Raw genomic sequence first — 23074 nt, forward strand, 5'->3', positions numbered from 1 at the left:
GGTGGGGGCAGATACCTGGGCTGGGGAAAGTGCCTGGAAAGACAAGGAGATGGTCTGAGCTGGCCTCGGTGGGGTTGGGTGAGAACTCCACATGGGGCAGGCCGGGCAAGGACACTCAGCAGGCCCCCTGCTGCCCCCAAGCTGACTGGGACTTCCCTAAGACCCTGACTAACTCTGGCAGCTTCGCTTGCTTGACCCGTGGCCCGCGAACTCTCACGGGCGCAAACCAGCCCCTACAGCCACGGCCGTGAAGACCACGGGTCTCGTTCATGTCCTGTGCTACTCGGGAGGAGGCCCCCTCCTCCTGCCACACGGCTCTCCCTGCCCCGGCCCGGGCATCCAGGGGATGCTGGGGTGCTGGGGCCGGGAGCCCGCCTCTCAGCCGGCGCCCAGATCGCAGGGCATGGGGCACGGGGCGCAGGGACCGACCACCGCCAGCAGCGCCTTACTCCTGCGCTTGCGCTGCAGCCGCCGCTGCCGCTTCTCCTCACGCCGCCGCGCCTCCTCGGCCTCCTGGTGCTGCCGGCACTTGTGGAAGTTCTCCACCACGACGCCCACGAACATGTTGAGCACGAAAAAGCTGACGATGAGCAGGAAGGAGATGAAGTACAGCAGCATCCAGGGGTTGTGGTTGGGCACGGGCTGCGGCACACAAGTGACACGTGGGTGCCTGCCCCCCACCCCTGCTCCGGGGCACCCCTTCCCAAGGACGGCGCATGCCCTCCGGGGTCAAAGACAGAGCCCTGAGATGGTTAGAAACTCTGAGGCCGTAAACCAGCCTCCTGGGAAAAGGTTCCTCGAGATGCCTGGAAGCTGGGGGACAGGGGGTCCCCACGGGAGGTGCGCGCTGACCCCTGCTCCGTACCTGCTGGTCTATGCCCACAGCATCCAGCCCGTCATACATGATGTTCACCCAGCCATCCTTGGACGACAGCACAAACAGGGACATCAGTGCCTGTGAGGGCAGAACAAGGCTGGTCACCACAGCTCTGCATCTACCCAGGGGACCACACCACCCAGGCTGACCGTGGTGCTGGTCCGCGCCCCCACCCGCGGCCCTGCGCACCTGGCCCAGGTTGTCGAAGTTGTACTTGCGCCGCACCCAGCGGTAGTGAGCCGCCCAGCACTCAGCCTTGGTAGAGATGTTCCTGGTGTCCGCGCCTTCGCAGTAGTAAAACTTGCCTTTGAAGAGCTGACCATGGGGCAGAGATCACCTCGCGGCCTGGTCCCGTGCCCCCAGCCCCCCAGACCACCCCCACATGACCCCCTCCGGGCTGCCGGCCGCTGTGGACCACAGCCAGATGCCCGGGGCAAGAGGGGCGCGCACCTGCACCCCCAGGATGCCAAAGATGATGAAGAAAGCGCAGCAGATGAGGACGATGTTCCCGATGGGCCTGAGTGAAGATATCAGGGTCTCCACCACCAGCTTGAGGCCTGGAGCTCGGCTGATGACCCTGGATGAACACAGCAAAGGCGGGTCCCTGATCCCAGCCCGAAGCCCGTGCAGGCCCCGCCTGCCTCGGGCCGAAGCCCCGCGCCCCCCCCCCCACCGCCTCGCCCACCTCAGGGGCCGCAGCGTCCGCAGGAGCCGCAGCACGCGCAGGATGCCCAGGATCTTGGCGCCCCCGGCCGAGGCCATGGCTACGATGATGTCCACCAGGGACACCAGGACCAGCAGCCCATCCAGCACGTTCCAGCTGCTCTGCAGGTAGGCGTGACTGCCGGAGACCAGGCCCAGGGCCACCACCTGGGAGGCACAGGGGGGAGGAACGCAGGTGGGTGGGGCGTTCGAGGAGCACAGAAGCTGGGGGCTGCCGGGTGGGCAGGCGGGGATCCCCCCAGGCCTGGTACCTTCACCATCATCTCGGCCACGAAGATCGCCGTGAAGACGTAGTTGGAAACGCTGAGGAAGACGCGCTCCTGCAAGCACAGGGCGGTGGGACGGGCTGGTCGCGCCCCCTTGGACCCCCCCAACTCCCCCAACTCCCTGGGCCCAGGAGGGCGCCTCACGGTGCTGCCTGGGTCGATGTCGGGCCTCTCTAGGGCGATGGTTATGCAGTTGAGGAAGATGAAGACCAGGACCACGTGATCGAACATCTTGTGGGCGATGATCTTCTGGCAGGTGACCCGGAACCTGGACGGAGGGGCGGGGCCAGTGAGCCGCGGGGGAGGGCCCGAAGCAAGGCCCACGTGGTGGGGACCGCAGGGGGCGGAGTCGGTTCCACGCAGGCCGCGCCCCGCCCCTCACCTGTTCTGTGGAGAGAAGAGGTACAGGGCCCAGGGCTCCCGGCTGCGACACCAGGCGGGCTTGTAGGGTTCCAGCACCTTGTGCAGGCGCAGGCAGCAACTCTGGGGGTGGAGGGGTACAGGTCCTCAGGGCCCCTCCCTGCCAGCCAGCCCCTGGGCTCCCAACTGGCCCACCTGGGACACTGAGACCCACATGGGGAGTCCATGGAGACCCCATCCCAAGCTGACCTCCATCTTGCGGAGCTTCCCTGGGCAAGGGGAGTGCCTCCCTGAGGGAGCCCTGCCCTCCTGCCCATCTGGCTACTCCCCTTGGCCGGAGGCCAGGCCCTGGGGCGAACCTGCTCCAGAGGTCCCCATGGAAGAGCTGTGGCCACGTAACCCGTTGAGCAAGGCTCAGCCAGTCCTGCTCCGCCCACCCCTGACCTGGGGCAGCCGAGACCCCACGCATCGCATGCCCCCAGTCCCTGTCTCTCCGTTCTGCTGTGGGGAACGGGTCCACGATGGGAGGGAGGTGTGAAGACGGGCCTTCACTCACATCCTCCACGTCGTCCTCGAACTCAGTGGGATCCTCCTTGTGGCTGTCGATGCGCAGGAAGAACTCGCCGGGCAGGGCCAGCACCTGCCCATTGCAGTCCTGGGACTTTGGGGGCAGCAGCGCAGCCGGCCGCGGGGGCCGCACATCCAGGCTGCTGTGGTGGTCCAGGGACTCAGCACGCCGCAGCGGGATGGGGCGTGTCTCTGGGGAGGCCCCTGCCCCGGGCCTGCCATCCTCTGCCTCCTCGTCTGTGCTGCCCTTGCCCTCCCCAGACAGCAGGGACTCACGTTCCCCACACTGGCTCCGCCGCTTGAGGCTGGGTGCGCGGCCCAGGCTGTTCCAGCTAGAGCGCCGGCTGCTCCAGGCACTGTTGGGGCCCCAGTGGGCGCAGGGCGAGCTTCGGAGGCTGGACTGCGTTGGGGGATAAGGAGTGAGCAGGGCCAGGGCCCCGAGTCCCCCCACATATCCCCGGGGCCCTGGCCACAGCGGCCATTCCTGACCAGCAGCATTCCTGTGAACACCGTGATGGCACCTGCAATGGATCGCCCCCTTGACTACACAGATGACTGTGTCAGGGGAGCACCCAGTGACCTGGCATTTCAGCATGTCCCTGTGGCACCAAGCCCATCCCCTGTAAGTTAGAGACACAGGCAGCCAATGTCTGGGGCCAAGATGGGCTGCAGCCGGCCACCTGCGGCCGCTGTGGGCTGGGGGCAGGCACAGGTGCTTATCCACGAGCCTGCGCCCAGCCTCGGGCCGGGCATCCTCACACAAGGCGCCAGTGGCCAGGGCGGGGGCCCACATCAGCGCTGAGCGGGCAGTGTCTGGGGTGTGTAAAGACAAACCAAGCGGCTGCGTCAGGGTCAGGGATCTGGCTCCGCTGCTTCATCCTCCCTCCTGTCACTCGCGTCCCCTTCCAGGGAACAGCTTGGGCTGGGCATCCCCACAGGTGCCTGTCCCCACCTCCCGGCTGGATGCATCTGCTTGCTGGCTGCCCAGGGCCTCCGCAGCAGGCACAGGAGATCCTGTCTCCACGGGGCACCCCTCCCCCTCCTCCGCCCACCCTCCCCGCCTTCAGAAGCAGCTTCTCAGGCATCCCTTGGGTCTGCAGGAAGCCCCATGGCTTGAGCTCTGCGGGACACCTGCCCCGCTTCTGTCACGGCATCTTCCTTTCCCCTTGGACGTGCGCTCTGTGCCTGCCAGCCTTTAGCCTTCACTCCGGTCAGGAGACAAACTCGTGGCCTGGCGTTCCGCTGGAGAGGACGGGGCCACGTGGTCCCGCGTCTGCTCTACGCGTTCCTGCGCCTGCTCTACGCGGGCTCCTTCTGCGAGAGCAGGAGCTCCCGGCCCCGTTTATAGAGACAGAGCGGTTGTCTCCGCTTGGGGACAGAGATTTGTGCAGTGTGACTAGGGAGTGTGTGGGGGCCCACACTCCTCCTGGGGAGAGGCCATGAAGACCCAGGTGAAGGGGGTGCCCTGAGGCCGGGGCAGGGAAGGGTCCCTACCAGCGACTTCTGGTCGCCCAGCTGGGGGTCCACAGAGCTGCTGCTGCCTCGCCGCGAGTCCAGGAGGCCGGGGGCCGGGTCCAGGTGCGGGGAGCTCTTGGGGGTGGGCATGGGTGTAGCTGCCGTGCGCATGATGAGAGGAGGGGGCAGGCTGCCTCGGCCCTCTGGGTGCCCGTTGGGGGTCACAGCCAGTGAGTACATCTTCATCTCTGGAGGGAGAAGGGGATGCTCGCCCTGCGTGGCTTCCAGGAAGGGAATGCGCTGGCCCAGAGCCTGCCTGTGGGAGTCCCAGCTGTCCCAGTCCCACTGCCCACGCGCTCACCAGTGGCCCGGAGGTCTGAGAACTTATCAAAATCCTCCTCCAGGTGGGTGGACGTCTTGTCATCGTCTGTGTCGGACCTGTTGGCATCCCCCTGCGCCCCGCAGAGCGGGAGGCAGAGCGGAGTCCCCTTAGGTGGGAGCCGAGCCATCTGTGCCCAGCATGCACAGGCGGACTCCCCCAGGGACAGCCGGGCCAGTCTGCAGGCAGGCGTGCCCGGGAGTGCTGGGCCTCTGAGTTACCACCGGGGTTGGGGGGGTGGTTGCAGGATGGAGCAAAGCCCCCTCTCTACAGTGGTCCGGGCGGGACTCCCACTCCTCCACCCTCCACCCCTCACCTCTGCCTGGAAGCCCTCCACCAGGATAGCCACCAGCAGGTTGAAGAGCACGTAGTTGCCGAAAGTCATCAGCGCCACGAAGTAGAGGGCAGCCCAGGAGGAGGTGGAGGCCATGCCGTTGTAGAGGACCACGTTCCAGTCCTCCTGGGTGAGGATCTGGGGGGAGGGGCCGTGAGGCAGGGAGTGCAGCCAAGTCCCAGTTGGGGGGTGGCAGGGGCTCAGCATGGTATCTCTGCAGCGCCGGCCTCAGACAGGCCCAGGCACACCCTTGGGGGCTGGCTGGAGCAGGATAGTGGCTCTCCTGGGGATCACTGTCCTGTCGGGGGACGCCTGCACACGGTTTACCTGGAACACAGTGACGATGGCCCACAGCAGGGAGTCAAAGTTCTTCCTGTCCGGGACCGTGTCTCCGGTGTCTGTCGTCAGGCTGAACTTGCAGCCAAAGAGGTGCATGCCCAGGATGCTGAGGGCAGGGCAGGGGTGTGTGAACTCAGGAGGGGTGCGGGGAGGCAGGCAGCAGTCACCTCCACACCTAGCGGCTGCTCCACCCCCGCTGGCCCGCCCCCAAGCCCTCCTGGCGCCCAGGGCCCAGCCTTCCCAGTGGTTGGCGTGAAGACGGAGCCCGGGGTGGGAGGGACCCGGGGTGCCCATCTCCCAGGCCAGCTGGCCAGCTGGCGACTCAGACATCCCCGCGCAGGGCCGGGCTGCGCCCACCTGAAGATGAAGATGAAGAGCGTCAGCAGCATGCAGAAGGTGGCCACGTTGTCCACGGTCTTCATGAGCACCACCAGCTGCCGCCGCAGCGCCGGCAGGAAGCGCACCAGCTTCAGCACCCGCAGCAGCCGGAAGGTCCGCAGCACCGACAGCCCGCCATCCGCCTGCCCCACGATCTCCCACACGCTGCGGGCCGGCCGGGCCGGGGGTCAGCAGGGGCCCCTCCTTGTCCCGCGGCCTTGACCATACGGCCGAGAAGAGGCACGGCCGTATCCGGGAACCCAGGGGGCCAAGGGACCATGGCAGGATGGCCAAAGCCCGCTGGCTAACTGCCGGCCGCCGGGAGCTGCTGGAACTCGGGCTCTGGCCTTCCCCACCCTCCTTCACAGACAGCTACCTCCCTCCCTGCTGGGGGGACCTCTGGACTCAGAGAGCCCTGCTTCCTCCTGGGGGAGGGTCACCCCAGATTTTCCCCCTCCTTTGTGTTGATCTGGCTGCAGCTGATGCCACCCAGGCGAGGTGGCCTTCCTTGCAGGGGCTGAGACCTGAGTGACCTCCGGCCAGGCGGCTGAGCGCCTACTCTGTTCCTGCAGGGAATGGCTTCCCCGTGTCTTAGCAACACCTGCCCGAGAAGCAGCGGACTATGTGCAGCTGCCAGCAGGGAGGGACGTGGCCCGTGACAGCTGGTGCCCGACTGGGGCTCAGCTCTGTGGGGCGGGGGGTAGGGGCGTTCGCCTGACCCCAGAACTTCCTGGGCCCCCGCAGTCCAGCTGGGAGGCAGGGGAGCACCTGATGACCACGATGATGCCGTCAAAGATGTTGTAGGGGTTGTGGATGTAGCCCAGCGGGCCACAGGCCAGCAGCTTCAGCAGCATCTCCAGGGCAAACATGCTGGTGAAGACGATGTTGCTGATCTCCAGGGCGCTGGTCAGCTCATCGGGCTGTGGGCGGCGGGGAGGCCGTCAGGGCCCCTCCACGGCTCCCACCCACCAGGGACGAGGCCTCCCTGCCACCAGGAATCCAGGAGCAGGCAAGGCTACATGCAGGCAGCACTGGGGGGCAACCTGACCTGGCTGCCCCCCGGGAGAAATTGGACCCGTGCTCTGACCCCGACTGTCCCCGGCTTCCCGGGAGCCCTGCTGGCCCAGCCCGGCAGCACGTCCAAGCTCCGGAGCAAGAACGGGCCATGGGAACTGAGCCCTGAGCATTCGCTCCCAGGTTCCAGGGTGGGCAAAGGGGACCCCAGGGTGCACAGGGCATGGGAGCCACCTCAGATCTGCTGCCGCAGTGTCTGGTGGCCTCACACACCCCTTCTGGGGGCAGAGACCACAGGGGCCTTTCTTACCGGGGACACGCTGGCTCACCTGTGTGTCCGGACTTGCACGTGTGTGTGCGTGCCCACCGCTAGCACCAACATTCCCACTCATGTGCTCGCCCAAGCACTTCCCAACATGGGGCCTGCCGCTTGCATACATGTGTGTACCCGTCATGTGCACACGCACACGAGAATGCGGGCGTATACGCGCACAGGTTTCTCCTTACCAGGGACTCCCCCGAAACCTCCCGGTGTCCCTGCCTCGACCTCCCTGTACCCCTGCCCCAGAAAGAGCCTCTCAACACGGGGCCACCACAGACTACTGCTGCTCAGATGTTCCCTGAGTTGTTTCAGAGTGAAAAACATCACTTAAACAACTGGAAAAGCCCCAGGAGTGGGACTCAAGGAACACCCATTTGGTCACTAAAAATGACCCAGCCTGGTCGCCAGAAACGACCCCCTCTCCCTGCCAAATCTGGCTACTGCCCCGCCCTGCTGTGGTCCCCGTCTGGGGCAGGGGCCAAAGAGGCCCAGTGTGCACGATCGAGAGCTTCTACGGCTGCTAGGGCACCAGAAATGACCCCAGCGCCTCCTCCTGGGGGCCAACCCATGCTCTGGCCTTTTGTGAGCATGCAGTGGTCCCACCCAGTGGTCCCAGCTTGTAGAAGGGGTGCCCCCTCTGCGAGAGCTAAGCCAGGAGCATCCCGTCCTCAGAAGCACCAGATGCCCTTGGCCCTGCTGCCTCTAGTCAGTGCTGGCACCCCGGACCCTGGGTCAGGAGGAAGCTCTACGCGGGAAGTGTGGCGCGTGTCCACACTCGCTATTGACAGAGCCCTGGCCCAAGGAGATGCGAGCATCTCTCAAACAATGGATAGAAACCTCCCGCGGCCAAGCACACCTGCCCCGACACAGGCCCTGCCCCGCCACCCCGCAGCCCTTCTGCAGGGTCCCACAGGAGCACGGGGTCCCCGGGGGGCACGAGGGCCATCCCAGCCCCTCCCTCACCTGCTCATGGTACTCCACGCCCATGCTCAGCGTGTTGGTGAGGATGGCCACCATGATGCCACGGTTGAAGTACTTGCTGTCCACGATGCGGCACAGCTTGCCACTGAAAGCGGCCCACGCGTGGCCGAGCCCACCCTGCTCGCCCGGGGCCGCCCGCCGCTGCGCCCGTGGCCGCGTGCTGCCCTGGCCCGGGGCGTCGGCTGCTGGGGGGGCCCGCATGGGGTCGCGGCGGTCTCCGTGCCGCACGTCCTGTGTGAACTCATACACCGCGTTGCCTTCTGAGCCTCCGCTCTCAGAGTCGCTGAACTCGAGGTCCGGGTCGTCCAGGGCGCTGGCGCAATATGGACAGTCCTTCAGCTCGCAGGTCAGCGTGCCTGCCTGGGGGCTGGGCAGGGGGCAGGGCACGCTCAGGCCTGAGAGGTGGCTGGGGGCCCGGCCCAGTCCTGCGGGGAGAAGGGCACGGGCAGGGTCAGGCCACAGCCTGATGGGGCTCCTGTGGGGTACACCGGGCGCGCAGCTCGACCAGTAGCAGAGACGCTCTATCTGCCGGCAGCTGCGTTGTCTGTGGAAAAGGCACGCAAGTGCCATTCTCGTGCCCACATTGGACAGGTGTAACGAACGTCAATGCCCTATCTGTCCCAGCGTGTCTGAACCCTCACTGCTCCGATCCGAGGAATGCACACACCACCCAGGGCCCACCATACGGCTTCTTCATGCAAAGTCTCTGGAGCCAGAGGCGTGGCTCCCACCAACGGCCTGCCACGGCCTCCAGGTGCCACAGCTCCGGAGCCCTACAGGGTGGGCTGGGCTGCAGCACACACACTGTGGCGGGCTGGCCACACCCACCCACCTGCTCCTGATGCACTATGGCCCGCACCCCTGCACACCCCACCTGGGAACGCCTCTCGGTTGTGTGGGACCCAGTGTCCCTCCGACTGCTTGTCCGAGGAGGGTGCAGCTGAGCCCCACGTGGGGGAGACCTGGGGCACACCTGGTCCCCTCCTAGACACTCGCAGGCTCTGGGACCTCAACGTTACCTTCTGTACCCCGCACCCCAGCATCTTAGCCTAGAAAAGGGAGCAGCCACTCCTCTAGAGTGACCAGCCACAGACACGGGCATGTAACCACTCCTGGGGCCTGGTGGGGCAACGGAGCACAGGCCTGGGGGTCTGATGGGGTTTATCAGTCTTGGAATTCTCCTATCCTTGTGAGGTTCGTGTCTCACTTGTACTGGGGCTTGCTGTAAGTGGAAGGAGACCTGGCGCCCTTTTCCAGACCAGCGGCATCAAAGCCCGAGATGCCCAGGCCTGCCCCCACCCCCTTCCCATGAAACCCAAAAGGAGAAAGGAAGACATCCCAAGAGTCCTGTCTCCTCACGGCTCACCCAGCCTGGGTCCCAACCTCCACCGCAAGTGGGGGGCTGGGTCCTTACCGTGTTCCCCAACCAAATGCTGGATCTTCTCGTAGGGGTCAGCACCCCTCAGGCTCAGGGGGCTGTGCTCTCCGGCTCTTGGAGGCCCGCCAGCCCGCTTCCCCGTGGGCCCGGGGCCGGTGCCACCTTTGCCGCCCCCAGCGGATGAGGGCAGGATTGTGGGGTAGTTCATGGCTCTCAGCCCCGTGGCCAGCTTGAGGTTGGCGGCAGCGGCGGCCGCGGTGGATGCCACCCGGGCCCTCTCCTGCGGCCCCTCCACATGGCAGTCTGCGTGGTACACGCTGTGCACTGACTCGGCATCGGGGGGCTCACAGCCCGGTGAGGGCGGTGAGGGCAAGGCCCCAGCCCGCACCAGCCGGGTGTCCCCGGGGCCGGGCTCAGGCCGGCGGGGGCTGCCGTGGCTGAAGTGGTAGTGGTGGTGGTGGTGGTGGTGGTGGTGGTACACCAGGTGGTGGACGGAGGCCGTGGGCCTGCCCGTCCGCCTTGGCCGCCGCCCGGGGCCCTGGCCATGCAGGCCGCTGCTGGGGTCCACCTTCTGGCGCCAGCGGCTCTGCCAGCGTGCATACAGACGCAGGCCGCGCCGCTTGACCTTGCGGCAGATGTGGCCCACATACTTGAGCAGCTCCTCGTAGCAGCTGCCCGGCTCGGAAAAGCTGGCCAGCGTGCTATCGTTGGAAAGGTAGCGCGCCCGCTGCTCCCGCATGAGCTGGTTCTCCCGCTGCTTGGTCTCCGAGAACTGCGTGGCAATCACCACCAGGCACAGATTGATCATGAAGAAGGAGCCCACCTGCGGCAGGCGGGCAGTGGTGAGCCCCCAGAGGCCGGCCGTGACCCGTCGCCCCGCCAACCTCTGACCAGGGAGCTGCGGAAGAGGGCGGGGCGGGTGACGGCCAGCAGGGCAGTGACCGAGTCCCTGAGGGAACAGAGCCCTACTGGGCGCTGCTTGTTCTCAGGGCTGGGGACACAGCTGGGAGTGTGGCTGGGTGGTCGCCCCACGATGCTGGGGTCCCCGCTGATGTGAAGCCGGAACCCAGCATCTGCCAAGGGCGGCTCAAGCTAAGTGCTCCTTGCCCATCAGCACGGCCCACATGTGAACAGGAGAGTGACACACGGGGGTGGGGGGGTGGGGAGAGACTATCCTTCCCATAATCTGTATAACTCGCCACCCCCACCCCTGACCCTGCAGCTTCACTTCCTCCAGGAGCATCACCAAGCAACACTTCTCTGCTCGTGCTCGTGATCAGAAACAAGGGGGCAGGACACCTCCCCATCTGTGTTCACAGCAGGGTCCTCGTAGACCCTGCCCGGGTCACCTCCGAGCCTGGAGGCCCACATACACTGTGGATGGCTGTACCTGGCGGGGGCACCTACGCTAGAGAGACCTGTCTTCGGGGCAGCCTGCTCTATGAAGCACTGGGTCTGTAGGCCCATGAGCACTGGAGCAGTCTGGGAACCCCAGACACTGTCCTACATCTCCTGCAGCCTCCAGACAGGACCCGGCTGTGGGAGGGCCAGGGGGGCTGCTGGAGGGCTCCTGGAGGTGGGCCTTCCCCAGCAACGCCATCCTGTTGGGGGCCAGGAAGAAGCCCCCCGCCGCCCCATGGGCAGCCCTGGTCCTCTGCCACCCCGCCCTGCAGCTCGGCCAGCTTAGCGACCCTGAGCATCAGTGGAGGCTGGGAGGGTGGGCGTTGGGAAGGGGCACGAGAGTGCCCGCCGAAAGGGGACTTTGGCGGTCCGCGGCCAGCCGTCACGCTGCCAGGGCACCCCCACCCGCAAGCACTGGTGAGCACCCCGCCCAGCCCCCAGGACCTGCCCCATCGCCCGCACTCACGATGATGAGCAGAATGAAGTAGATGAAGTTGTAGAAGGAATGAGCGTCCATGACGTAGTACATTATGTCCACCCAGCCCTCCAGCGTGATCACCTGCGGGGGCAGGCGGCTACACACATGCACGGCCCCGGGAAGGCGGAGGGGCCTCCTCGCCAGTACCCCCGTGGCCCTGCACACGCAGTGCCCGCCCCCCCCTGCCCCGGCCCGGCTGATGGGGAACCTGAGGCTGGGCCCTCCACCGCAGAGCCAGGACCCACCTGGAAGATGGCGATCCAGGCGTAGCCAATGTTGTCGAAGTTGATGGCGCCGTTGTGGGGGTTGGAGCCCCCAGAGCGGCACACATTGTAATACTGGTTCCAGTTGATGCAGGCATTGTGGGCAGCACCGGTCGGGCCCTCGCGCTGCGGCTGCCCGTAGGCCTCCCAGCCCAGCGTGCACTCCACGCGCAGCTCCCGGCGGCTAGGGATGTGTGAGCACTTCTGCATGCCATTGTCTCGGCGAGAGGAGCAGATGAAGGGATTCTCCTCGCCCTCCTCTGTCTGGTAGTACGGCCGCAGGAAGGTGAGGTTGTTGTTTCTGTGGGCAGACGGCGGTCCCGGAGCCGCAGAGGGACGCAGAGACGAGACAGACGGACAGAAGAGCAGAGAAACACGGGTGAGACAGGCAGCGACAAAAACAGCATGACAGGCAATCAGAAATGGTGAAACGAGCAGATTAACAGGGAAGTACCCAAAAGCACACGTAAAAACAAAGAAATGAAACAGATCCAGAAAAAAAAAACCCCAGCTAACAGTACTCTAAGAAAAGTGCGTTCCTAGAACCGGAACTGGAGGGAAGGAGCCTGAGGGGCTGGAGAAGTGGAGCATCTGGAGGCTGCACATCTAGGGGCCCGGCAGGAGCATCTGGGGTGGGGCTGTAGGAGAGGAGCCTACTGGGGGCGGGGCATCTGGGGGTGGAGGATGTAGGGGCCAAGCTGTAGGAGCAGAGCATCTGGGGTGGGGCCCTAGCGGTGGAGAATCTGGAGGCAGAGCATCTGGAGGCTGAGCATCTAGGGGCCGGGCTGAAGCATCTGGGGTGGGGCTGTAGGGGAGGAGCCTACTGGGGGCGGAGCATCTAGGGGCCAGGCTGGAGGCCTGCAGCACCTGGGGTGGGGCCAGGGGGGAGGAGCCTGCTGGGGGCAGACCCTGTTGGGGGCGGAACATCTAGGGGTGGGGCTGGAGGCATGCAGCATCTGGGGATCTGGGGTGGGGCCAGAGGGGAGGAGCCTTCTGGGGACCGAGCATCTACAGGTGGGACTGGAGGGGTGGAACATCTGGAGGCGGAGCATCTAGGGGCCGGGCTGGAGGCCTGGAGCATCTGGGGTGGAGCCGGAGGGGAAGAGCCTGCTGGGGGCAAGAGCTCACAGGGCCCCACACCTGGCAAAGGTGCTGTCCAGGAAGCAGCGGTTGCGCAGCAGGCCAGCCCACAGCTGGACGCCCACGATGCCGAAGATGAAGAAGACAAAGAAGCAGAGCAGGAGAACGTTCCCGAGCATGGGCAGTGTGTCCAGCAGCAGCGTGACCAGGATCCGCATGCCTGCAGGGGCAGGGAAAGAAGTCAGCACAGCGGAGCTCTCCCGGCGCTCCCGCTAGCCCACAACCCTACGGAGCGCCCTCAGCCCTCCTGCTTTTCACACATGGGATCAGCAACTCCGGGGAGAGCTTGCAGTGGTCCCCACACACTTGGCAGGCCCCAAGCCCCGTGACACCTGTGGATCAGACCTACGTGAAGGAAAGCAAGGCTGTGGGCCTAGAAGGTCTGGGGGCTGGTGGAGTCCAACAGCCCCAGCCTCGGGGCCACCAGGAGCTCAGGCTCTGGGCTGCCTCCAGCACTCAGGAGCCCGGGGTTGTACAACAAGTACGGGGTCCAAGGACATTTCTTCCCAGGCCCTGTGTGAATCGTGCTGGAGGCAAGTCCTGCCCTGGAGGGAGGGACCCCAAGGCAGGGGTGGTGTGCTGAGAGGCAGTGTTGAAGCCTGGGCACCTGGTGCTGGATACATGCAAATGAAATTGGGAGCCGGTGAGCTGAGCCCCATGTGGTCACAGGCCCCTACCCACGTGGGCCTGTCCCCTCCCAGACCTCAGCAAGGAGGACGGACTCCTCCCCCGGAACAAGCAAGGGCAGGGCTGAGGCACCAAACCGCACTCTGGGCAGGCAGGAGCGGGGTGCAGATGCCAAGGCCTTGGGGAGCAGCAACCTGGGGGGGGGCGCGACATGGCAGAACACACCCATGCAGCCGCTGGCATGACCCTCAAAGGCAGTGCAGATGGGGAGCCTGAGGTTAGCCCAGCAGCACGGTGGGGAGCCCGGGCCCTGTGCAGACTGTCACTCCCCGACCCTGTCCGAGTTTGTTGTGTGCTTTCCAGAAAAAAGCAGCCAGTCCCCAGGAGCCCCCTGCGGTGAGTGGCGGGAGGCTTGCCGTCTACCCCCCCTGCCCCCGCCCAGGGCTGGGGCCACCGCATCTAGGAGCAGCCCCAGCAGACCCTGGTGAGCTCTCTGCAGGGCCAGCGGGATGCGCAGGCCTGTCCTGGGGGAGGGTTACTCACTGGGCACACGGTTGATGGCGCGGAGGGGCCGCAGCACACGCACGGTCCGGATGGCCGAGAGGCTCACGTTGTGCCCATCCAGCGAGTACTCCATCATGCTGGCGGGTGGGCAGAGGAACAGGGAGGCTCGGGGGCTGGGGCCTGGACAGGGCCCCGGGGGCAGGGCTGAGCACCACCTTTCTCCAGAGCACCTTGCCAACTGAGGCCAGAGGGCCTGGTCCCTGTGCCTCCCTGGGGCCCCTTGCCACTCATGGACCATCTGCATCTGTTCCCCCCCTCCCTCACCGCTGGCCATGGGGCAGCGTCCTTCTCCCTGTCAGAGGCTGCACTGACCCCACCCCCAGCTGCCTCCCAGTACTGCCTCCACCGGATCCCTGCAGAGTGCACCTCCCCCTCCTGGTGGGACCCCGTTGCTAGCAGAGCCATGGGGAACAGGTGGCCCAGCCGGGCTTGGCCAGGCACGCCTGCCACCACGGGTCCAAGGGTCTCCTGGGCCAGCCCCGGCTCTTGGGGGGCAGGGGAGCATACCCCGCCATGACGATGAAGAAATCCAGCCTGTTCCACGTGTCCCCCAGGTAGCACTTCTGCCCGAAGAGCCCCAGGGCCACCATCTTGATGATCATCTCCACCGCGAAAAAGGCGAAGATGAAGTCGTCGAAGGCCTGGCGGGAGATGGAGCCTGAGCACTGTTCCTGCTGGCACTCCCTGGGGGCCGGCCCTGGCCTCCCCAGCGTCCCGGGCCCACCTCCAGGATGCTGCAGCGCTCTGACTGGCACTCGACGTCCTCGCAGGGCCGGAACATGCCCAGGGTCACGCAATTGAGCATGATGACCAGCATGCTGACGTGCTCGAACCACGTGGGCCGGCCGCTGAGTTAAGGATCAACGGTGGGGACGGGAGCGACCTGGGGAGCGTGGACCCAGGACCCACCCCAGCACCCTATCCGCTGGGCCTGCAGAGGCAGGGCCACAACCCTGGCCCCTGTGTGCTGCGCCGGCAACTCCCCGCCATGGGCCCCTGTCCTCCAGCCCCTGCTCCTCTGCCAGGCTCCCCCTGACACTGGCGCCCCAAGCTGAGGCCGGTCATTTAGGGAGTCCTCTCACGGGCTCCATCCAGCCTGGGCCCCCACGTGCTGTGGATGTGCACACACCGTGAAGGCAGCGAGAACACATCTTGGTGCTAACCCCCCCGTGACTCCAGCAGGCTGACAGGGCCCTGACCAAAGCTGCTGGGACGGGGAATGAGAGCTTTCAATATGCTCAGTCACTGGGCGCGGGGGACCCACAGTCCTCCTGAACACCTGCACCAACGGGGACCCAGGAGGATACCTCCTCGCCCCCTCCCCAGCCCCCGGCCCCAGTCCCAGAGCCAAAGCTCCCCATGGTGACTGGCCCTGTCCAGGAGTCTCTGGCTGACAAGAGGACGTCCCCGTGGGGTGGGAGCCTCTGAAGCCAGCTCAGCAGGCAGTGCCGCTTCCCCACACACTCCGCACCCCTGCATCCCTGGTGTGGGGACCAGAGCCCCCCTGTGACCTCCTGGACCTCCCAGGAGCAGCCACCAGGGGGCGCTAGGGTTCCACACAGGCTGTACCGTGCCCTGGCCCAGGGTGGGCGTCTCTGGGAAGGGGTGCACCCAGCACTCCCACCCCAGTTGGTGCACTAGGGACTCGGGGCGACCTGTGCTGGGCCGGCTGGACCAGGCTGCGTGGGGAGCTGGGCGCCATGCAAACCCTGTGAATGTGGACAGGTATGCCCAGCGGCTGGCAGGACTTGTGGTATTCTGTGCAGCCCACACGCTGTCCCCACATCAGGATCTGGAAGCAGCCCATCCTCTTCCCTCTCTCCCCCAGCACCCCGATCCTGGGCAGAGGTGGGGCCAACACCGTCACTCCATTCCCACACCCACGCAGCCCCAGCCCTCAGCCCCCACCCAGGGGGCCTGGCTTGCCTGCCGGCGGGTGGGGATGCAAGGCCAGAGACCTGTGGCTGATGACTGCACCTGCAGTGCACCAGCAAGCCTCCACCAGGGCGTCTTGGGGCCCCCCTGCACAGACCAGGTCCCAGGCTGTCAAGGAGGGCTCAGGCTGCACCAACCCCCTAACCCTTTGTCCCTTAAAGGCTGCAGTCATAGCTCTAAGGAGGGACCATCTGTGTGTGTCACTGTGGGGGGGGTCCCCAGTATAGAATGGCTCAATAGGTCCTCCTACAAGGAGACAAACCTCCCACATCCCCATAAGGCCCAGCCGGGGAGCAGGAGGCTCTGGGTGGGTGATGGTCAGAGGGTGTGAGGGAGTGCGTCCCACCCCTGATACCCAGGTGGACGCATGTGCATGCCCCGCCTCCTTGCCCCTGGCCCGGAAGAAGCCCACCAGCTACCCTCAAGGCCCTAACCATCACTGCTACCCACCCTCACTACTGCAAGACCCGGAGCCACCGTTCGGGGTCCTGACAGAGGCAGGTGGGGATGAAAGGGGCAGGTACAGGCATCTCCTGGTCTAGGGGATGCCTGCAGGGGACCTGCCCCAGACCCCACAGCTACTGTCAGGCAAAGCTGAGGACCTCTGCCCTCGAAAGCAGAGCAGACCCAGGCCCTGGGCTCCACTAGGCCAGAACCCACAAGACTATTCAGCTCAAGGGCTGGGAGGGGCCCTCAATCCCCAAGACAAGCCACAAACCAGGGCCCTGTAACAGGAAAAGACCACCCTGCTTGGGGTCCTACCTCCACATCTTCCCAAGCTGCCGACAAGTGAAGCCTGGGACCCACCAACTGTGGCTCCGACTCCGCGGGTCCTGTGGGTGTGGGCCCGCCTGCCCCACCCATGAGACACGCCTGGCAGGCTCAGTAGCCCTCCCTCCCTCAGTACCCCTCCCAGGTGCCCAGCGGGGAGGGCACGAGTGCAGGTTTATCCCAGAAGTAAGGCCACTACTAGAGTGACTGATGACCAAACCGGTCAGCACGAGCACAGCACCTCAGAAGTCCTCCATCCACCCCCAAGAGCTCTCACCCTTTGGGGTTTCTCTCCTAATGATAAAGCCTCCCCACAACCAGCCCAGACACACACCTGGGAGGAAATGACCCTAGGGTCCTGCACCTGAGCCCCAAGACCTTGCCTTGGTCTGTGTAGGGGTGGGTAAGGGTGCTCACGTGTACACACGGTTCTCCCGAGACCCCCCAGAGCCACCATGCAGATGGCTGGGGGCTCCCCAGAGAAAAGAGTAGCGGGCCCAGGGGTCACTGCACACCAAGGCCACCCCCTCCCCCATCACACCTTAGCGGGCAGCCGAGGACAGGCAGGGCCAACCTGCTCCTCACCCAGAGCCCGGCGACTCCCAGAGACTTAATCACACAGATGGATTTTCTGGGTTTTAATTAAAAATCCTTTAGGTTTTGAACCAAATTCTACAAATTAGAGTCAGCTTCCACCAGGGTTCCAAGAAAGCCTCGGTGATGTACAGCCAGGAGGCGGCGGCCACACTGGCATAGGGAGGGGTCGAGTCCGACGCTGAGTGATACGGTCTCTGCCACAGGACCCCAGAGCACTGGCAGGCTCAGTCTGGCCGTGAGCCCCCTGACCTACATACTGCGACTCCCCTGGGCCTAGCCGGTCCAGCTCCAGGGAATTCCCGGGGCCTGGGCTGGGCCTGCACCACCACCCAGGCTGGTGGGGGGTGGCCTATCAATGAGAGACAGGGCTCAGACAGGCCTGATGAGAGGTCCCAGAGCCCCTCTCGGCATTGGGAACAAAGGTCCTGTCTGTTGGGGACCTCTCAAGGACCCTGCCCATGCTGTGGGCACACACCCTTCCAGCATACTCCCCATGGCCTGGCCTGATGCCAGCCTTTCCCACTGCCTCCCTCTCCTCCAGGTCTTCCTGGGCCTGGTGGGGCAGCAGGTGTCCAGCCAACGCTGCGCCACCTTTGCACTCTCCCAATGGTGCCCACGGCCAGGCCTCTCTGAGCTGGGGTGGAGGGGGAGCCCAGTCCTGTCCTGACACTCTTGGTGCTGGAAGGACGGCCTCTCATGCCACCAGGGCTCCAATGCACCCCACAAAGACACCCCAAAACCAGGCCCAGCCGGGGAGGAGGTAGAGTCGAGGACCGAGCCAGGTGACCGCTGTCCGTGGTGCTGAAGACATCCTGCCCCAGGCCCGCTGGGGGCTGGGGAGGAGGCTGTGGACGGGTCACCTGCTGAGCAGCCCCGAGGTGGGGGGAGTGGGGGGTGCTGCTCCCCCTGACCCAGGCTTCCCGGGGAACCACCCACCGATCCACGTGCCTCCTCAGACTGCCAGCTGGCTAAGCAAAGCACACCAACTGAGGCTTTGAAGACGGTGCAGGCCTGAGAGCACCCTCTCCCTCCTGTCCCTGGCTGTGGGCACTGGGTGGGGACGGCCAGGAAGTGGGGGTGACCGTGGCAGGCACAGTCATCTCTGCACAAAGGCGTCATCAGCTGGAAGCATGAGGCTGCTGGGCCTGGGCCTGGAAGCCAGAAGGGGCTCACAGAAACTCAGCCCCCGTTTCAGCGGCTGTCAGCCCCTCACCAGCAGCTGTGCCAACAGGGAACCTGACGCTCTGGGAGGTCCCCCCCGGCCTGTAGGGCACAGGACTGTGTGGCTGAAGGGTGGTCCTGGACCTCTGAGCCGAATCCTCACTGATGGCCACCCAGCCCTGCTGGCTCAGGGCCCCCAGAACTGTGGAGTAGGCCATCTTCTCTCCCCCCTACCAGCTTGCAGCCTGGCCCGACAGTACCACTACCTACCCCTCACCCTGAGCCTCAGTTTCCCCAGCTGCAGCACGGGAGTGATGGTAGGTATCATCAGACGTGGAGGGGAGCGCCCAGCAGGCTCCAGGTCCCCCTCCCTCATCCTGACGGTGTCACTTCAGCTCCCTGGCTGGCTGCAGACATGAAGAAAAGGGACATTGTGTTTTCGACAGGGGTGCAGATGGGGAAGCAGGATACCTCTCCTTGAGGGGTGGACAATGGTGGGGGACACGGCTGTAAGGCTGTGGGGGGTGGCCACAATGCAGGCTTCATGGGGACCAGGCCCTGACCGCGCAGGCTGGGCTCCCCAAGGGGCAGCCGTGAGCTCACAGGGACAGAGGGAAGATGAGAAAGCCCCAAACAGGCCAGCCCCACCTGCCGCCCCCCAGAGCAATCTGCTCCACCAGCTAAGCTCCATTAGACCACATCCACAATAGCTTGGTGAGTGTCCCTGTGCCTGGGAAGGCAGTGGGGCACGTGCGGTGGGAAGGAGGGGACGCAAGGCAGGGTGGCCCACAGCCTTCAGACTCTCAGGCTGGCACCTGTCTCTTCCTCATGGCCTCGGCCCAGGTCAGGCCAGCAGCCTCCCCCACCTCCCTGTCGTCTACCCTGTACCCATGGCAGCCCCCCACTGCCAGGATCTACTGAGCACAGCCAAGAGGCAGCCCAGGGCCACCCTGATCCACTGCCCATCAGGAACACCGAGCCCAAACCGCCGACTCCAAGCCCTTGGGCACCAGCCTCTGACCTCGATGGGACTGGCAGTCTTCCTGTGTGGTGTGGATAAGGGGCCCCGACAGGCAGGGGAGGTGTGGGGATGAGCTTGGCCACTCCATACGCCTGCACCTGCCCTCAGATGCACAGTGGCCCCACACTCCGTGCCAAGGGCTCCCCCCCACCCCATGGACTGCTGGTGGGCAAACCCTTCCCGTTGGCTGCGCACACGAGGCCTGCTGCTCTCACCCCTGGCCCCCCAGCCTTCGATCTCTTGAGCATTCAACCTTGCTTTTGCAATTTGTTCAAGGAGAAAAGCCTGTGTTTGTTTACGGGGGAGAAAGCCCCTTCTGGAGGACAGAACAATCCTGGGTTACCAACAAGAAGACATCTGCGGTCCCCATTCAGCCAAGTGGACAGCTACAGAAAGAACGGCTCTGGGGCGGGAAGGAACAGGCCCCATGGGACCCAGCCAGCTGCAGATCAAATCCTGGGGCCCAGCGGGCAGCACCGGAGATCCCCAGACCCGGCCAACCTCACAGAGCACAGCGTGGCCTTCCCCAGCCCGGGCCCCTCCCAGCCCCGCATCCGACGGCTGGGACAAGGGCAGTGCAGGGGACCTGGGGAAAGAACCCAAGGGCGCGTGTGGCCAGGCTGGTGAGCCCAGAAGTGCAGTCGACAACCAGGGAAGCTGAATGTCACGTCTCTGTGGTCGAGGGGGAGACTGCGGTGAGGAGCACAGAAACCCACCCTGGTTGGATGGAGTGGCGCACGGCCGCAGCGGGAGGCGTGCACAGAGAGAATCAACGTGCAGAGGCCTGGCTCCCTAGAACACAGGTGGACATACGTGCGCGAAGAGGCATGTGGAATGTCTGGGAAAAGCTCCCGTGGGCGGGGGGGAGGGTCACGGCTCCGTGCAGAGAGCAGGCGAGACGGGACCTGGGATCTACCCCGCCTCTGTCCTCTGGGCCTCTGCAGGCCACGTAGGACCGCCACAGTGAGGCGTCTCACTGCCCAGGCCCACACTGCGTGGCTGCCAACGTGGGGGAGGCCTGGGAAAGGCCCCCACCCACCAGGGCAGACACTCGGCCCCTTGCTCATGGTGGCGGGAGTCCACGGGCCTTCTGCTCTGTGCCTGGCTGGCAAGCCCCCCTCCCAATGTTGCCACAGCAACACGCTGGCAACAGCCTCCTCCCTGGCCCAGCATCTGAACAGGAAGCAGCATGTTCTTACCAGAGACCATTAACGACACGGCTCCTCCCAGACCAGCCTCGGTGCGGGACCCGCTCCTCTGCACCGTCAGGGACCCACTAGGCCTCTGTGAGCACCTCCAGGGAGCCCTCAAGGGAGGCATGCAAGATGGACAGCGGCTGAGCTGGGCAGCCGTGCCCTCTGGGGACGGCGGACTTGGCGGGCAGTTCCCCCTGCCCAGCCCATTGTCTGAGACCCTCCAATGGCGCACCCCCACGTTCCTGCGCGGCTCGGCAGCACCCCCCCAGCACACCCAGAGGTGGAAACAGGTCCTCGGACACACATGCACACACACACATGTGTGTGTATACCCAGCAGCAGGGCTTGAGACCACCCCAACATCCACTAACGCACAGCAGCACGTAGTCCATCCACATGACACTGCTCTGCTGTGAGGAACGGCGTGTCGACACTCATGTGACCAGCTGACCCAGAGAACTGGATGCGCAGGGAGAAGCCAGGCGCACGAGAACAAGGCTGTAGGACCCAGAGTCTATGAAGCAGGACAGACAGACGCAGGCAGACCAGAGACCTATGGCTGCCAGGGGCAGGGGAGTGAGAGTTAATGGGACAAGCTCCCTTCGGGGTGATGGAATGTTCTGGAACTAGGGAGGACGGGAGCTTGCAAGACACTGTGAATGTACTCCCCTCCCCAGGACTGCTCACAGAGGACGTAGAGTTTTATAGCTGGCGCAGGTCACCTCGGTGACCAGAACAGTCTGTGTTCATCCTGCTGGAGTCCCAGTCCCATCACTGCGGTCACTCACTCACAGGGCAGAGACACAGGCCCTGCACTGGCGTGGGTGGGGGTCCCCTCCCAGCTCCCTGGACTCTCAGCCCCCCTGCAGGGCACAGCCATCCCCCGACTCGGGGCCACCGAGTCCTCCTCGGAGCCAGCACTCCTGAGTCCTCCTGGTGGCTCCCCACCATGAGTCCAGCTGCCCACAGGGAGGGCATCTGAGGACGCCTCCCACAGCTCCCAGTAGCCGGGGTGCTGGGGTCGGGGGGTCTGGCCACGGGGGAACCTTCGGTGGCAGCTACAGGCCAGGGACTAAGCCAGTGTCGCTCAGCCCCCACCCTGGGCCGTGAGCCCGGTTAACTCCTGTAACCTATAAACTGGGCCTGGCCCCACAGGGCACCCCTGGTCCTGGTGGAGCCCAAGCCTTCGGCCATACAACCCCGTGCCTCAGGAGGGTCCATGCCTGTGCAACTGCCAATGACGCCCCCAGCCTGAGGGCAACCGGCCCCCAGCTGGAGCCACAGGCAGGGGGCTGCTCCCTGGTATCAGCGCCCCATTCCCGTGGCAGCCTGGACTCCTGGGGCTGACTCCATCCCTGGAGCACAGAGGCCCCCTTGGGCAGAAGGTGTGGAGTGGAGACCTTTGTGGATCCTGCCCATTTCCCAGCCGCCTGAGGATCCCCTGAGGTCTTCAGACTTCTGCCCCAGACTGGGGGTTCGGGCATAGCCCCCCAGGGCAAATGGGCAAATGCCCTTGCTACTGGGCAGAGTTACAAACACTCCTGTTTACTTCACTAAGGATGTTACGGAGGGAGGCTCTTCCTGTCGCACCAGGCCTACCCAGGCTGGGATGTTCACCTGCCGTTGCGGGGCCTGGGGGCAGGGGGACAGTCAATTGTACACCTGCTCACACACTGGGTCCCTGCAGAGCGGCGCAGCATCGCTAGGGCCTGGATGCTTCTGCTGTAGAGGCTCCCCTGTACGTGGGACCCACCCTCGGGCCCAGCCAGCTGGTGTCCACACTGCAGGCAGCCACGGTGAGCGAGGATGCCAGCACGGCCTCAACAAGTGGTGGAAGAATCCCACGGCAGCTGCCCAGCTCCGCCAGGGGCCTGCCAAGTGGGCACACAGACGTGTCCACGGCTACACCCCTCTGTGGCAGCCTGGTGGCACGGTAACCTTTACCTGCCCCAGCATGCCCAGGCCACCGCCCACAGGGACACATTGACAGCCGTGCCAACTGCCTGGATGTCGGGAAGATGGGATGCTGGGCTCTGGGGGGAAGCAGGCACCCTCCCCTACAGCTGTGGACAGGGCTAGCCGTGCCAGACCTGCCACCGTGGGAGCAGCGGTTGTCCTCCAGCAGCTGCGGGAACCGACGGTGCCCACAGGGCTCCTGGAACAGGGCCTCTGTGCCACCAACCCCAATGCCCACACGGGCACTTAGTCCAGTTCCCCGGGGGACCCTCTGCAAGGAGCAGGAAGCAGCCACTCCTGACCACGATGGAAGGAAATCTCTCTCCTTCCCAAGCTTGCTGCCATGATGACCAGCTGCTGGAAAGGGGAGAAGTAGACTGTGGGAGGGGGATCCCCCAGCTCACACCCTCTACCAGTCCCACAGCTCAGCCCAGACCCTGGTGTCCAGACCCCTACCCCAGGGGCCACCACCCCAGGACTTTATCTGGGGGAAAAGGGTGCAGTCCAGAAGGTCCTGTCAGTGTCTGGGAAAAAGGGGGGGACAGGAGTGGGGTCTGGGGGACCAGGGGTCCCCACCAGGTGCAGGTGCAG

The 23074-nt window shown here is 65.1% G+C and overlaps 1 protein-coding gene across 2 annotated transcripts in view; it reads right to left on the reverse strand.

Moving 5' to 3' along the window:
- The window catches only part of CACNA1H (calcium voltage-gated channel subunit alpha1 H), a 56265-nt gene that overhangs the window by 7911 nt on the left and 25280 nt on the right, over nt 1-23074 (reverse strand). Inside the window, exons 3-26 of one of the 2 annotated variants that reach the window (XM_045071962.1) lie at nt 14571-14682; nt 14354-14487; nt 13826-13923; nt 12656-12815; nt 11498-11816; nt 11241-11333; nt 9410-10196; nt 7978-8420; nt 6447-6598; nt 5658-5843; nt 5289-5406; nt 4944-5099; nt 4610-4700; nt 4288-4496; nt 2783-3193; nt 2249-2349; nt 2011-2134; nt 1852-1920; nt 1563-1747; nt 1328-1454; nt 1067-1192; nt 866-955; nt 450-642; nt 16-33 (exon numbers count right to left, since the gene is read on the reverse strand). In XM_045071962.1, coding sequence (XP_044927897.1) covers nt 16-33; nt 450-642; nt 866-955; nt 1067-1192; nt 1328-1454; nt 1563-1747; nt 1852-1920; nt 2011-2134; nt 2249-2349; nt 2783-3193; nt 4288-4496; nt 4610-4700; nt 4944-5099; nt 5289-5406; nt 5658-5843; nt 6447-6598; nt 7978-8420; nt 9410-10196; nt 11241-11333; nt 11498-11816; nt 12656-12815; nt 13826-13923; nt 14354-14487; nt 14571-14682 — 4502 coding nt within the window. The remainder of the gene's footprint in view (nt 1-15; nt 34-449; nt 643-865; nt 956-1066; nt 1193-1327; nt 1455-1562; nt 1748-1851; nt 1921-2010; nt 2135-2248; nt 2350-2782; nt 3194-4287; nt 4497-4609; nt 4701-4943; nt 5100-5288; nt 5407-5657; nt 5844-6446; nt 6599-7977; nt 8421-9409; nt 10197-11240; nt 11334-11497; nt 11817-12655; nt 12816-13825; nt 13924-14353; nt 14488-14570; nt 14683-23074) is intronic. The other variant, XM_045071963.1, reaches the window with a different exon arrangement.

This window comes from Mustela putorius, unplaced genomic scaffold, assembly GCF_011764305.1.
Source record: "Mustela putorius furo isolate JIRA1106 unplaced genomic scaffold, ASM1176430v1.1 tig00004007_pilon_pilon_pilon, whole genome shotgun sequence".
Classification (NCBI taxonomy): Eukaryota; Metazoa; Chordata; class Mammalia; order Carnivora; family Mustelidae; genus Mustela; species Mustela putorius.